This window comes from Corvus kubaryi, unplaced genomic scaffold (genome assembly GCF_017639235.1).
Source record: "Corvus kubaryi isolate FWS band 111438036 unplaced genomic scaffold, C.kubaryi_AGA036_p1.0 split3-37304, whole genome shotgun sequence".
In the NCBI taxonomy this organism is placed as follows: Eukaryota; Metazoa; Chordata; class Aves; order Passeriformes; family Corvidae; genus Corvus; species Corvus kubaryi.
This window is the reverse complement of record NW_024582087.1, coordinates 1,030,348-1,045,257: the sequence shown is the minus strand read 5'-3', so window position 1 is coordinate 1,045,257 and position 14,910 is coordinate 1,030,348. Positions and strand designations below refer to the sequence as shown.

Genomic DNA, 14,910 nt, shown 5'->3' with positions numbered 1-14,910 from the left:
CTGAATGCTCAAAAAAATAGCTTTCCAAGCTCCAGCTATTTTTTTCCCTCTTTCAGTTTTCTGTTGCAAAAGAAAACCCAAACATTCCTGCTCTGACTGCCCCACTCTGCTGCTTCCAGCCCTGTTTTTCAGCGTGCCCCTGGAACAGTGGGAGTCCTCAGAGCCTTTGGGAGAGGCTGATGCACCCCACAGCCCCACACTGCTGTGCTGAGGTCCAGCTTTCCCATTTAAATTCAACAAATTGGGGCAAAACCTGTGTGTAAGCACAATGCAGCAGCAGCACGTTGGATGTTGAGCGTGGTAGGTGGCCCGGGTAAAAATATCTCCCATATAAAAACATCAGCCTTATGAAAGTATCACCCATATAATCATACAAATAACAATAATGCCGATATAAAAATAATGCCCATATAAAAATCACACCCCTCTGGCCCTCAGGTGCTGGGCACATTTAGCACCATCAGCTCCCTTGGCCTCCCATCAGGATTTTAGGTGCTGTTGTTCCCCTGGCACTGGTTTGGTCCAGCTCATCCTCATCCCCTCCATGGGCACCAGCACCAAAACCACCTGGCAGAGGGCTTGGACCCCACGGATCTCATGGATGATCCACTGCATGTCAGGACAATACAATCCTTTTTATTTATCCTCTTTTTTCACCCCTTTCCTTCTCCTTCTCTCTTCCCACTGCAGCCCTAACCGAGGCTGTGAGAAAAGCACGGATCCGTTTGGAACAGAAAGTTCCTGTAAATAACAGCTACACCTCAGGGTGTTTCCTCTCCCGGTAGCTGTGAAGAAAAGGCAGCTATGTCTCGGGTTTTCCTTGGAACATATTCCCGCTGGCCAGGGCTGAGGAGCCGGGTATGAGCATTTATTGTGGTTTGGTTTGGGCTTTTCCTAATTTTTTTTCTTTTTCTTTTTTTTTTCTTTTTCTTTTTTTTTTTTTTTTCTCTTTCCACTCAAACGCCGCTGTGGGCTACGCTCACGGAGATGCTGCAGAGGGGAGACAGAGCTTTGGGAATGGCTCATGAATAATTCTGGCGCTGAGTGCCCCGGCTCCTCGGGAGCCCCGGCCCGCAGCGCCTTGGCATCGGATCCTATTGTGGGCTGGGATCTTTTTCGTTTTGCCTTTCAGCTGTCCTTTGGGCTCTGGAGGCGAGCGCTGAGTGCTGAGGGGTCTGGGCTCGCTCCGCCCGGGAGTTTGGGTCCTGCTGGATTTGTGTGGAACTTTTGCGGCTCGGGACGGCGCTTACAGGCGGAGAGCAGGGAGGGGATGCAGGGATCACCCCGCCAGGGCTGCCCCCGGGCACGGGGAGTGCTCCAGACCCCTCTGGAGAGGTTTAAATGGGTTTTCAAGGAGCTCAGGTCATCCCATCCCACCCCACCCCATCCCATCCCATCCCATCCCATCCCATCCTACCCCATCCTACCCCATCCCATCCCATCCCATCCCATCCCATCCCATCCCATCCCATCCCATCCCATCCCATCCCATCCCATCCCACCCCATCCCATCCCATCCCACCCCACCCCATCCCATCCCATCCCATCCCATCCCATCCCATCCCATCCCATCCCATCCCCATCCCCATCCCCATCCCCATCCCCATCCCCATCCCATCCCATCCCATCCCATCCCATCCCTGCCTGCCCTCCCCCTGGACACCCTTGGGGTGCCAAAGTGTGGCCAAGAGCAGCTCCCAGACACCGGGTCTGGCACCGGGGTGTGCTATGAATGAGCGGAAAATCAGAGCCTGCAGAAAGAGCAGCGCGAGGAACTTTTCTCTGCACCGGGGCAGAGCAAGAGCCCCGTGAGGAGCCTCCCCCTGCCCCGGGCACGGCCCCCGGCGAGAAGTGACAGGCGGGAGGCAGCGCGGCCACTTGCAACCATTTGTTTATTGTTCCACATGGCATTGACAGGATTACACGGCGGCCCGAGGCCACGGCCACGGCCATCGGAGCAGAAATGACCCCATCCCAGAAAAGCAGAGCTGTCCCCCGAGCCGTGGCTCTGTCCCCACGCCATCCCCGCGGAGCCCGGCCGTTCTCAGGGAAGCCAGAGCAGGGAGACTCCTCCAGCCGCAGCTTTCCCTAGGACTTCTCCAGGAGCAGCCCCTCCTCTTCCTCTCCCCCTCCCCACCTCCCCCCCTCCCCAGTGACAAGTGCTACAGGTTAAAAATTGGGCTACATATTAAATATAGGGCATTACCTTCAAGTAGGGCTGGGGTATTACACAAATAACCACATTTTTTGGTATCACTAGCATTTTTTTTTTTAATGTCCATCGTGAGACACCATTAAAAAACCCAATAACTTTAGCCTTCTTTATCTACAAAGATCTGTGATCTCATCTCCTTAGTCTGGTGTTATTTTACCCTGCACATACAAGTATTAGAAGCATTATTAAGAATCGTATCCTTCAACACATTTAAGAATTATATTATTATAACAAGTAAGATCAAAAATTAGATTTTATAGTTAAATATTCTGTGAGCCAGACAAAGGGGCTTTACTGTACAAGCGATTGTGCATTTAAAAAAAAAAAAAAAAGCAAATTATAGTGCAAAGCAAAAAACATTGGCCTGTCTCGTGACCATTTGCATACAACAGAGGTGCATCTATTTACACCTTCACATGACAATATGTCATAAAAACAACATCGTTGCCATTCTTTTTATTATTTTCTCTTTTAAAACTCACTACAAACAGTCTTAAATTAACCTACAACTACGAATGCCTTGTTTCCTTTGTGCTTTCAACCAGTGGGATGGGATGACAAATGTAAAAAGGCATCAAAACCCAGGCTGCCCTGTGCAGCTCCAGAGCCAGCGAGTGCCGGCGCTAAGGCAAGTGGAGGTTGCAGTTTTGCTGGGGTAAGGCTTTTTAAAAAAATTATTATTATCATTATTATTATTATTGAAAAGAGTTGTTCTTTGTTGCTTATGGAACTCTGAGTGGTCATGGCAGCTCTCCAGGGCAGCCAGGACGTGCTGCTCCAGCCTCGCCGTGGTAGTGCAATTACAGCGCTCGGTGCTGAGGGTGACCGGCTGCCAGCTGGGAGCTGGGGACAGGTGACAAGGCTGGGATGGTGTCACTGAGGCACAGGGGCTGGGAGGGCAGCTCTGGGGGTTCAATTTTCTTAGATTTATGGGAAATTTTTTTAAAAAGGCGTGCTTACTGGTGGCACTGGGACTGTCCTCTTTCTGCGGGAAGGGTTCTGCAGGGCAGTGGGTACTGCAGTTATGGATCCCCAAGAACTTGTCTGTGCACCCTCAGCCCTGCCAGCACGAGGAATCCTGAATCCAGCCCCAATTCCCATGCCAGCAGAAGGCACAGCTGGCCTGCTGGAGGTGACAAACCCTGTGTTGTGCATCAGAGCCAAGCCCCTGACCCGGCCTTGGAGAAGCCCACACCACCCCTCCAGCTGCCTCCCATCACGGCCCTGTTTGGTTGCAATCTCTTTGGTATCAGCTGTGAGGGTGGGTGGTGCTTGGCAGACCTGGTTCCTGCAAATGCCACCTGATGCCACCGCCACCAAAGGCACCTTGAGTGCCCCCTCTTCAGCTTATTCCTCTACAGCCAGATCCCCGTGCTCGGGGTCACCTGGGGGAGGGACAGGAGGGTGAGGGGATGGAAAAGGCTGCACAGCGTCAATTCACAACATTCCCACCACCAGGAGTAGAAGTTGCTCCTTTCTCCAGATCTCAGGGCTTTCAGGATGAACTGACACGTGTGAGTCAGAATAAGAAGTTGTGTTAATCCTCTGTGGGTGAACATGGGAAAGGACCGTAACAGAATTGTGATGCTTTGCCACTAGCTGCGAGTGTTGCCACTCAGAGGGGATGAAAGGAACACCTGGAGAACGGTGGCAAGGCCTTGCCAAAGGCTCCTGAGCCCCTTGGAAGTGCATCTCAAACATCTTGGATTGTCCTGAAAGCCGCCTTCACTTCAGCCACCATCACTGAGGTTTGCTAAGGGGAGCAAAGAGCTGAATGGTGAGGTCAGGACAAGAGAGCAAACACACAAAACAAAACATCTCCGTAAAAAGTACATCTCATGTGTAAACATAGAGGGGAGGGGTCGGCCAGGCCCGGGGTCAGCCACGTTACTGATTGACAAACGACGACAATGACACGAAAATGAACAATACAACCTCTGTCGTCAACAAATAATAACAATAATCACATCACAGCTCCTGTTCACATGGCTGACTGAGCCCCAGTGCCCCTGGCTGTGCTGCAAACCCCACTGCTCTTTGGTGCTCAGGGACCCTTCACCAGCAGGGAGGGAAGGACAGGAGACAATGGGGGTTTTTTTTCTATTTTTTCTCCTTTTTTTTTTCAGTTCGGTCCTCCTGCACTGGCAGAGAGATGGCTCGGACGACTCCCTGGTGTTTTCTCTTCTCTGAACCATTTTGCAGAGGAAGGGTGAGCTTCTTCTCACTTTTGAATGCTTTATGTGGGGAAGAGGTGTGAGTGAGATGAACGAGAAGTGTTCTGCAAGTACCGAACATCTGATTCCACATGTCCTCGGGGTTTTTTTCCCTATGTACAGTCCACATACCTAAAACATACGGAAGGAACCACATCAAGCGACACATTCAAGCCTCGTGGGTGTTCACCTTGAAATGTAACGAAGGTCTTGGTCCATCTTCGCCTGATGTTTGCATGCAGAGGATCCTGGTTTGCTTTGGGTTTGGGAGACTTTGGTTTACCTTTTCCCTCGGCATCGCTTCGGTCGCTCCCAAAAGGAGCCACGATGGCTGATTAAGTTAAAGACATCGGTGCCCCGCTGAGTTCCTCCTTAGTAGGGTCTCCAGACGGACTCATCCATCCTCCCCGTGGTGCTCATGGTGGTGGGGGAGTTGCTGTGGCTGCCGTCCGCGTCCACGCCGTCGTTCTGCGCGCCCAGGCTGGGGTTCATCAGGTTGTTCCCTGCCGAGGCGCTTGTGCAGGACGAGAGCATGCGGGTGGGCGAGCGCTCGCCTCCTGCCACCATGGAGAACTGGTAGGAGCCCGAGGACGTCCCGTAGTACAAGTGGTAGGGAGAGGGGTTGGCCTGGAAGGGCCCGCTCTGGTTCTGCGTGGAGCCGGGGTAGGGGGGCGGCAGGTAGGTGTGGTGGAAGCGGGTGGTGGTGGGCATGCTGGTCATGCTGATGCCCCCGATGCCCGTGGCAGAGGGCGTGGCCGTGTAGGGGAAGGCGGCGGACATGGCGCCGGGGTAATGCATCCGCGGGTCGGAGAAGCGCGTCTCCGTCAGCGCCGGCAGCGTCGGGAAGGAGCGCTCGAACTGCCGCGGGTCCGAGAAGGGGCTCAGCTCCGACGTGCCTGGCGGGGTGCAGGAGGAGAGGGGGTGGTTAGATCATTCCCAAGGAATTAGAAGGAAAAGCACCTCTTGGATCTGCCAGGGAAGAGAGCTGGGGGGACTTAAATAAAAACCCTAAACCCATTTGTTTAAGTTGCTCCCATTTCCTGTCCTAAAATTTGTTGTTTCCTATCCAAGAAGGGACACGGCTAAGCTGACTTCTCTTAGGGGTCTATTCATCTCCGGCAGATTAAAGCAGCACACCCCATAAACACAGAAAAAAGATGTTTAGCCATGACATCAGCTGTGTAGTAAATAAATGGAGGCAGGCCCCAGACGGCCGGGCCCTGGGATCATCCATCCCTGCTGTATACACACACACACACACGGAGACAGGCAGGAAAAGCTGGAGCCCAGACCAGCCTGCTAAGCCTTCTTGTGGGTGGCCTGTTCGTGCTGATACCATCAGGGGATGGAGCTGATAAACACACAGCTGAAAACTCCCAAGCCAGGAGCCACAATATCCCTCTGCTTGAGTTCTCTGTGTATTTTTCTCCTTCCAAGAGGATAAAGAGAGTGAGAAATTCAGGCTCTCTGCTGGGGGAAGGGAGACTCGGAGCAGCGTGGTGGGGATGTTCCCCAGCTCTGTTGGATAATGGAGCCCCTCATGCCTTTTCCTGGAGGGTCTAACCCCAAAGGGGGTCACAGCCAGCTTGGAAATGGAGAGGAACCTTGGCTTTGGATCCCATCCTCCTGTGGGAAGCTAAGGTTAGAGGTGGGAATCCACAGCAGAGGCTCCTTTGAGGAGCTGGAGGCATTCCTGTGGCTCTCTCCGCTGTCCCAAGGCTGGTGCCATCCCCAACAGAGCCCAGGAACCTCTGGCCTCGGTGAATCAAGGCAGGGAGAAATGAGTTTTGTGCTCCAAGCAGAGAAGCGAAACCTCTGTCCTTGAGACCTCCTTTATTTTCCTCTTGTTAAAAGCAGGGCCTTTCTCCTTTGCTAGTGGGATGCCATCCAGCCTCAAAAGTGACTTTTTTTGGTCACATCAGCTGGATTTTGTATCCCTCAGAGCAAGAGAATGCGAGGTGAGTATGCTAAACACGCTCGTTGGTTTTGGAGATGCGTATCCATACAAACACACACACACAGGATTGTGTGGCTGCTCTGCATGCACAGGGACGTGTGTTTTAGATTTTTTTATTACAATGAAGCATTTTTAACTTCTCAGGGCTGGCGTTCCAGGCCCTGAAGCATTTCCCCAGGAGAAAACACTTGATTTAATCCCTTCCAGCTACCCAGTGACACGGGCACGCTCTGGAGGAGCAGGTATGGAGGGGATTTGATGTGAACCTCCCTTCTGATCCCAGGTGAGTCCTTCAGCCGTGGAAGGAGAAGGGGAGGCGAGCATCCTCCCTCCCCTGCAGCCCTTTTGCGGGCGCCCGGCAGCGCCTGCCTTCCCACGCAGGCTCCACAGAGGGGAAAGGCGGGGGAGCACCTGGTTTGTGAACGTGGCTGTGGCTTTGGGGCGAGATAAGAGAGGAGCAGCTCAAAGCTGTCCCGAACCGCACTGCTCTGCACACACCCGGCGCTGGAAAGCGCCCGTGGAAGCGTGCTGGGCCGTGCTGGAAAAGCACAGCGCTGGGAAAAGTGCTCCCAACCTGATTTCACAGCCCAGCAGGACGCTGGGACCCATCCCAGAGCCGTGCTACAGCCACAGCTGCTGCCAGGCACTGGGAGCTGAGGTTTGGAGACCAGCTCTGCAAGAAAGAAGCAGCCTGACCACAGCCCCGTGGCTTTAGCAATCCAGCAGCATCACAGTTTGAGATAGGAGCATGGCACAGAAACCCTGCCTGCACCTGGGCTGGAAAGAAAAAGTGCTGTTTTCTGAGTGCCTCCCCTAAAACTCAGCAGACCTACAGTGAGAAAAAGCAGCCTCCAAATCCCCCTCAGCCCCCAAAACAGCCAGATTGCTGCTCGCTGCCTTCCCAGATGAAAATCTCCAGTGCTCAGACCACGCCCCTTCATTACTTTTCACAGCTCCATAAATAATATTCCATAAAATGCAAATCGAAATCAAACCTGAGCGCTCAGGGCACATTTCCCTTTTCCTCTACAACGCACTCAAAGAGGGTTTTTTTAGAGGCTACATTTTATTGGCCTGAACTTGCACTGCTTGGCAGTGGGTCCCTGCTACTAATTTAGACAGGAGTGTGTAAGAGTGTTAATTACGGGCTCTGTGTGTGCGATGGGCACGGCACAGCGAGGCCGTGGGGTCTGGAGATACTCAGGTACTGCCTGCCAAACACGGGTGGGCAGAGAGGGAGCTCTGCCAGGCTCTGGACCTCTGGAGAGAGCACTCTGCAGAGCTGGGAGCTGCGAATTTGGATCCCTCAAAAAAGCAAATCCCTCAGTGCGAACCCCTCAAAGGGAACCCACACCCAGCAGAGCCATGAAGTGTCCGAGTGGCCGTGACCAGCTCGCTTTCATCCCCGCCGGCCTTGGGCTCTAAGTCTGACGCAGAACAAAGCTCCCTGACCAGTATGAAGTTAAAAATAAACCCCCAAATCACCCCAAAAACAAAACCCCGCTGCCTCGGCCCGCGCAGGGCCCGTCTGAGGCGGCCGCGGCCCCGCCGCCAGCAGGGGGCGCCCGCCGGGCCCCGGTGAGGCGGGAAGAAGGCGGGAGGGAGGCGGCCGCCAGAGGGGGCCGGGGCCTCGCCTTCGCCTCAGCTCCGGCACCTCGGGGCTGCCCTCTGTCCGGTGTCCTTCACCTCGGGGCTGCCCTTCTGTCCGGTGTCCTTCACCTCGGGGCTGCCCTTCTGTCCAGTGTCCTTCACCTCAGGGCTGCCCCTCCATCATGTCTCCTTCATCTCACAACCGTCTCTCCAGCTCAGCACCCTCACCTCAGCATCCCCTCCATCCTGGCTCTGTCACCTCAGGGTTTTCCCTCCATCCCATCTCCTTCACCTCATGGCTGTCCCTCCACGTCAACACTGTCACCTCACAACCGGCCCTTCCGTCTTGGTCCTCGCCTCAATGTTTCCTCTCCTTTCCATCTCCTTCACTTCAGGGCTGCCCCTCCATCCTGGCTGCCTCAGATCAGACCCACACAGCCCCAGCCCCTGCCCTGCATCCGAGGAAATCTCCATTGAAAAAACCCCAGCGAGATCCAAATAAAACACGGCCATTAATGCCCTCCATAACCACCTAACTCAGCAGCAAGAACTCTTTGTCACAGCCAGGATCAAACAGCAACCTGGAGCAAGCAGCTGCTGAGAAAAGCCAGGGGAAAAGGAGTGGGTGAAGCTGCACCCTCAGACCCCGTGTTCCCTTTGGAATCACAGCTGAAAATGGGCTTTAAAAACCCCATCTCGCTGTCCCCTTCCCCAGCACATCTCACACACATCTGCTCCGTAGTGCTGCCTCTGAGGATTTACTACGGTTTTCCCTCACTTACTCGTTGTCCAGCCCCCATTTGCTTTTTTGGACCCTGGCAATACGAGCTTGAGTATTTCAGTTGTCCAGTTGCCAATCAAAATATTTGAAGGAAATGTTTATTTTCTTCTCGAAATCACACCAGCTGCTGCACTAACTGAATAAGCCCATTTAGCTGTAAGAATTTAACCATTGTAAGAGTGAATTGAGTCCCCCAACTACTCCAAAATCTGACCCAATCTATCAGCGGAAATGTCAATGTTTTGGATGGGAGTTTGGGGAAGTGTGGAATGTGTATTAAATAAAAGCCATGTAAAGGTCAAAGCCCTGATTAGTAATGCCACTGTCTCCTCCTTAGGGCTGAGCTGCCCCGGGGACCGCGGAGGCCGGGACACACCCCGTGATTTAATTGTGCAGCTGCAATTTGCACCTTTTGAGGACCCCCAAGTCCCCCTGCACGTGGGGCCGGATAGAAACAGGCTTTGAAAGCTGCTCAGCCCCTTTCCAGCAGCTCTCTCTCTCTGCCTCGGAGACAATACAGGTCTTTCCTTGGGTGGGTGGTGAGGAGATAAATGCAAAGAGATGCCCTGATGGGAGCCAAACCTCAGCTGGGTCATGGTGGCAAGGGCTGGCCATGAGGTGGGAAGGGCTGGTTCGTGAGGCTGCTAACCGCAGAGGTTTCTCTGGGTGTGTTCAGCCGTCTCCCTTAAGACCATGCTGGGTTTGGGAGCTGCCTTGGATGGAGTGGAACTGGTCCCTGCACCCTGGCTGGGTCAGGGCTAGTGGATGTGCTCTGAGGTCGCTGAAAGCCTCGAGGAGATGAGGCAATGGACCCTGCAGATGGTTTTAGGGATTACTGTGCATCCATCCCAGCGGAGCAGTGGGTGCTTCCACTGGAACACGTCTGCTCTGCCTGGAGGGAGGAAAGGGCAGCAAAAGCAATGTCAGGACATCTTCAGTGCTGCAGGGACACCTAAACAAGCAGCTCACCCCGGGCACGTGGCAGAGCACAGCACCGGGGCCTGATGTACAGCAGGATCATCATTATCAGATCGTCTGGCTGGGGCCAGGCAGCGACGATGGACGTGTGGAACCTGAGCAGCTCCTCAGCACCGCAGATGCCACCCTCTGGTCCCCACCTTAGAGATGTGGAGAGCACACAGCGGCTGATGAACGCAGTCAGCAATAAACATGAGCTTGGGTGGGTGTTACACAACAAATACTCCCAGTGTGTGAGACACACAGACGATAAAGGGAATTTAAAGGGAACTTGATAATGTGGCACTCTCCAAGTGGGTAGAATATAAAATATCTTCAGTCTGGCCATATATCACTGTTCTAATTCTATGCATATGTGTGCCTTGCAAAATTGTCATGAAAAATCTACCCCGGGGGAAAAAGCTCTCCTTTCCTGTCTTAATCCACAATGATTGACGACAATGTAAACACTAATGATACTTTATGCTTCTGTATATAACACACCAGCATGTGTGTGATGAGTGGGGACAGACATTCCTGCTCTGGATATATGTTTGGCTGGTTTTTCTCTACTCACTTCTGTCATGTTGGACATCCAAAACCATCTTTGAGCATTTTTCTGACCTTTGTCCCTCTCTGCTTCCTTCCCTTGATCACAGCAACTCCATGTGGGAGCATGGAGAGGCAGGTGGCCAGAGAGGGAGAGAATCTCCATGGGAAGGTGCACGAGATACATCTGATCTGTGAAGCCCCAGCTCATCTCTAGAGAAGGCGCCGCTCTCCTCCCCACCCACGCATGCAGGCACGCTCTCACGCCTCTGTCACGTATGTTAACAAGTTCATTTGTTTCCAAGTCAGAGCCAACTAAAAAAGAAAACGGCCCCTTCCTCCCAGCCCACGTAAAATAGAGCAAAATATATTTTGGGGGAGGAGGGGAGGTGTTGAAAAAAAAAGGAGGGTGTGAACAGCATCCGTTGTTACACGCCCATGGAGCGCTGCTCTGTATCTGATAGAACCAGCTCACTAACTGGCTGCACGGACTTCCTCTGCAGAGTCTGAAAAAAACCCAAACCCCAAACCAAAACACAACAACACACAGGTCCTTATCACAGCATCGCCAGGCACCACCTCAACACTGCCAAGCACGTTTGCTGCTCAATTTTGTGATTCTCCCTGAACACCGTGTGCTGTCGTGCACACACACACACGGCCCCAAACCCACCCCGCTGAACAGCACAAACCCAGCTCCTGGGTCCTCTCCCAGCACTTTCAATCCCACCCCAAATATGCTGGGCAGCAGCAGAGCAGCGAAATTCCCAGGTGTTCCCAGCTCAGTGAATCATGCACTGCATCTCAACCTCCTTTGCCAGCCCTTCCAGGTCCATTGGGATGCTCCAATTCACTGGACCCATTCTTCTGGGGAGGACCCTGTTCCTAATTCCAGTGTGGATTTATCCAGAACCATTTCAGCCCCATGTCCTGTGCCTGCAGTGTCCTCCAGAGCTTACATTAGCTCCTCTGCCTCGCCGTGCTCACCCCCTCGACGTATTTACACAGAACAATCAGCTCCGCTCCCCGCCTGCCCTTTGCTAGACTAAACAAGCCCAGCTCTCCCCGCTTCCTCTCCCGGCACAGCCTCGCTCATCCCAGAGCTCTCTGCCCGCATCCCCCTGCCTGGCACATCCCGCAATCCCCGCCGCTGCATCCCGCCGAGCTAATGAATAACGGTGCTAATTGGAGCGGGTGGGTGGGCTGAGCAGGGATCGCAGGCACTCCCCTCCGCCCTGCCTGCGCTTTGCTCTTTACCTGTATTCAAAGGGTATTAAAACAAATTAACAAGCCCTGACTACATAAAAGGAAGCTGCTGGATTTACAACCCAGCCTGCAGCTAGACCACCTTGCCTGCCGAGCAGGTTTGGGCCAGGCCACGTCTGCCATGGGAATCCCACTGCGGAGGGGTGATGGCACGGGGGGCTGCAGCGGCCAAGAGCCCGGCAAGGCAGCGGCACCCCGGGCTGGGGGCTCCCCACCCCGCTCTGAGTCTGGCACTGCGGATCCCAGCACACCGGAAAATCCCACGTTAAAGGCGGGATGGCAGCCCTGAGGCAAATTCCGAGGGACTCCTTGCTGTTCTGTAGGGATGCAGCACCCTGAGCTGTGGCTTGGGGACGGCCACACGGGCAGGGCACAAACGCAGCGGTCATGGGTGCCTGGACTCTGTCCTGGGGGAAGCTCCCATCCAGCACTGCTCTGTGGTTCATCTGTGACAGTTCCATGCCAAATTCACTGAAGGGACATCACAAATGTAACGGAGAGGAGCAGAAAAGCAGTTTAAAGATAGACACAGAAGCCTGAAAGCAGGCAGGAAACCCATCTCGAGCATGTTCCTTCCTTTGAGGCTGAAGCTGAATCCCACAATATGTTTTCTTCCCACTAATGCTTGCCTAGCTTCCTTTGGAAACAATTTAGTCTCTGCCCGTGGTAGAATGTTTTTATCCATTAAGAAACGGATATTTTAAAGAAACCATAAGTCAATCTGGACAGGGATTAGGAAGCAGCAATTCAGTGTATTTGCTGGGCCCATAATTCAGGACTTAACCTCAGAGCAGCCACGTTGCATTTCGGAAACAATAGGGGCACTTGCTGCCTATGCCAAGAGGCTTCTTAAAAGTAATGTAATACTTTAAAAATGTATATTTAAAAAGAGAAAGAGAGAGAAAAGCTTTACTTTAAATGGCGAAGCATTCTGCTGATGATAAAAATGTTGCGCTGGCCTGAAGTACTGGATTGGGAATGAAGCTGGTTAAAGCTGAGCAGTTTCCAGATCAGGAGATCTGAAGCTCCTTACCAGTGAACACAGAGTCTCCCAAAAACCATTCAGCAGGCTCTGGGGCTAGGAGAGGCTTGCAAAAGGGTCCAGTATTTACTGTCCTCCCTGTGAAACCAAGGGAGTTTGGCTTCTCTGGAGCAAAAAGAAGAGTGTGCCAGGGGGATGTGAAGTGCATCAATCAAAACAGCTCGCTCTGGCACCGAGGAGATCCAATCTAAAATCCCTTTGCGACTGTCCTGGTGAGCGCAAGGCCCCTCAATGCTGCTGGACAATGCACACAATTGCTTTTGAGTGGTTGAAGATGTTTCCACCACAGAACTCGAGCGTGGGCGGTCCTGCTCTACTGCACTGGGAACAAAATGGTTCAGCCTGAGCCACTGCCAAAATGTGGGCAAGGGAGGACACGGAGAATTGGGGGCTGCTCCTGGGGAGGACGTGTGTCTGCCACCATCCCACCTCCCCTGAGCCAGGGGGCCCTGAGCCGCAGCTGAAGGCAGACAGAAGAAGTCCCTTTAACATCTTGCTTCACTTCTGAGAGCTACTTGATTTTTTTAAGCTAAAAGGCAAAACTTGACTGAAGCAGGCACGCAAGGCTCTGGCTTCGCATGCCCCGTAATAAGGAACCATTTCAAGCCATCCTAATGACAGCTTGGTGTCTCGCTGCGGGGATGGCAGAGCTGGGATTGCAAAAGCTCAGATTTTCCAGACCTCTCTGGAGAAGCATTGGGCCAAATCCTGAACAGAGGCTCTGCTCAGTTGAAGCCAGGGAAGCAGAGCTGGATGAGGATGGGGGTCTGCCTGTCTGACCTGCCCAGCCACTGGATTCTCATCACAGCTACAGGGGATGAACCCAGAGTTACCCTATTTACCCCCCTAAAGCAGTGCAAGTGGGAATGAGATGGTGTGTGCAGGCTTGCCGGTGTCCATCCCATTTGGGGGCAGGCATGGGAAGGGATCAGGTCTCTGCCCATCTGAGTGGGGCAAGGCAAAGCCAGAGCCACTGAAATACCCTGACAGTGGAGAGAGCAGGATCCGACCTGCTCTGCCTCGGAGCTGCGCTCTCTCCTCCCATATTTCCTGGCATGCCCTTCAGGAACCATCGGCTTTCTCTTACCGGGAGGGTTTTGGTTTGAGACCATTTAACCTCAGGATGATCGTTTTACATGGGGGCTATTTATAACCTCCAGGGGCTGCTTTACTGAAAGCCTCTGCGAGTGGCTGAGGGCCAGACCCTTCTCCCACTCACAGCGGCGTCCTTGCTGTGATCTCCACCGCGGCCACGGCTTTCGCTCCCAAGGAGGAGAGATTGGACTGGGCCAGAGCAAACACATCTCCCAAGAACCCCGGTTCTCCCAAATCAAAACACTGTCTCCTGCCTGCCTAAAAACCCAAACTCCACGGGCTGTGTTCAGGGATTTGGGGTGCCGGGATCCTGCCAAGGCTGTTTCTGAGCATCCCAGCTCCCAGCCTGGTTTTGCCAGGAGCGGATTAGGCAGCTTGTACAAACTGCTTGGTCAGCAGAACAGGGAGGCCGAGCACCCCCAGCACACGAGTGGAGGGAGCCGGGCACTGGTGGAGAGAAAACCTCCCTGGCCTCCTTTTAATCCCTGCACAGGGATGCTAAAAACATTAACCTTGGGAAGCACCCCCATCAAAGATAGCGGGGGCCGGATGAACCCCAGCCTGCCCCGTCGCCCCTCCCAGCTGGTATCTCGTTCTGCTTTCCACTAATCGGCCTCTCCTGTGTGTTACCCAAGAACGTGCCAAGTCGTGAGAATTACAGGCCTGTTAACTCCCCTGTTATTCTTGGCACGGGCCGGGCTCCACTTGCTCGGGTAAAAATTATGATCTTTGTGAATAAGCTGTGTGTGTGCGAGAGAAAGAGGGGTTTTAAAAATTATGATTATGATTGGTCATAGCCAGAGCTGTGTCAAAAGGACAGGGCTGAGATGAAAATTACTGAGCTGGTCCTGCTCCGAGTTACGCTGGTAGGAACCCACAGTCATTTTAAGACGGTTCCTCCAACTTGGGAACAAGGGAGCCAAGAGCAGAGCGTGCACAAACCGCCTTTTGCAGCATTCCTGGGACTTCGGATTCACTCCGCAGGAATGATTTCAGAGGCTAATTTTGTGTGTCTCCACTCCTGCTGTCACTTGACATTTGGGAATTTGGCAGGGGCGGTAGCTTGTGGCCAACTTCATTTTTTTTCTCATTGAATTTGTGTCATCACCTGATTCTTTGCTCCAAACGACGCTCTTCGGGTTTCTGGCACTGCAGGGGGCTGTGCTAATTTAAAATACAAATCTATTTTTCTTCCCCCAAGAATCTCTTTCTTTATGATGTGGCCAACGGGACCAGCCTAGAAAA

The 14,910-nt window shown here is 53.2% G+C and overlaps 1 protein-coding gene across 1 annotated transcript in view; it reads right to left on the bottom strand.

Annotated features, from left to right (window-relative positions):
- Positions 1 to 1,875: 1,875 nt before the first annotated feature.
- Positions 1,876 to 14,910, bottom strand: part of RUNX3 (RUNX family transcription factor 3) — a 35,571-nt gene continuing 22,536 nt past the window's right edge. The window contains exon 5 of the mRNA XM_042015621.1: positions 1,876 to 5,324. Coding sequence (XP_041871555.1) covers positions 4,801 to 5,324 — 524 coding nt within the window. The 3' untranslated portion in view covers positions 1,876 to 4,800. The remainder of the gene's footprint in view (positions 5,325 to 14,910) is intronic.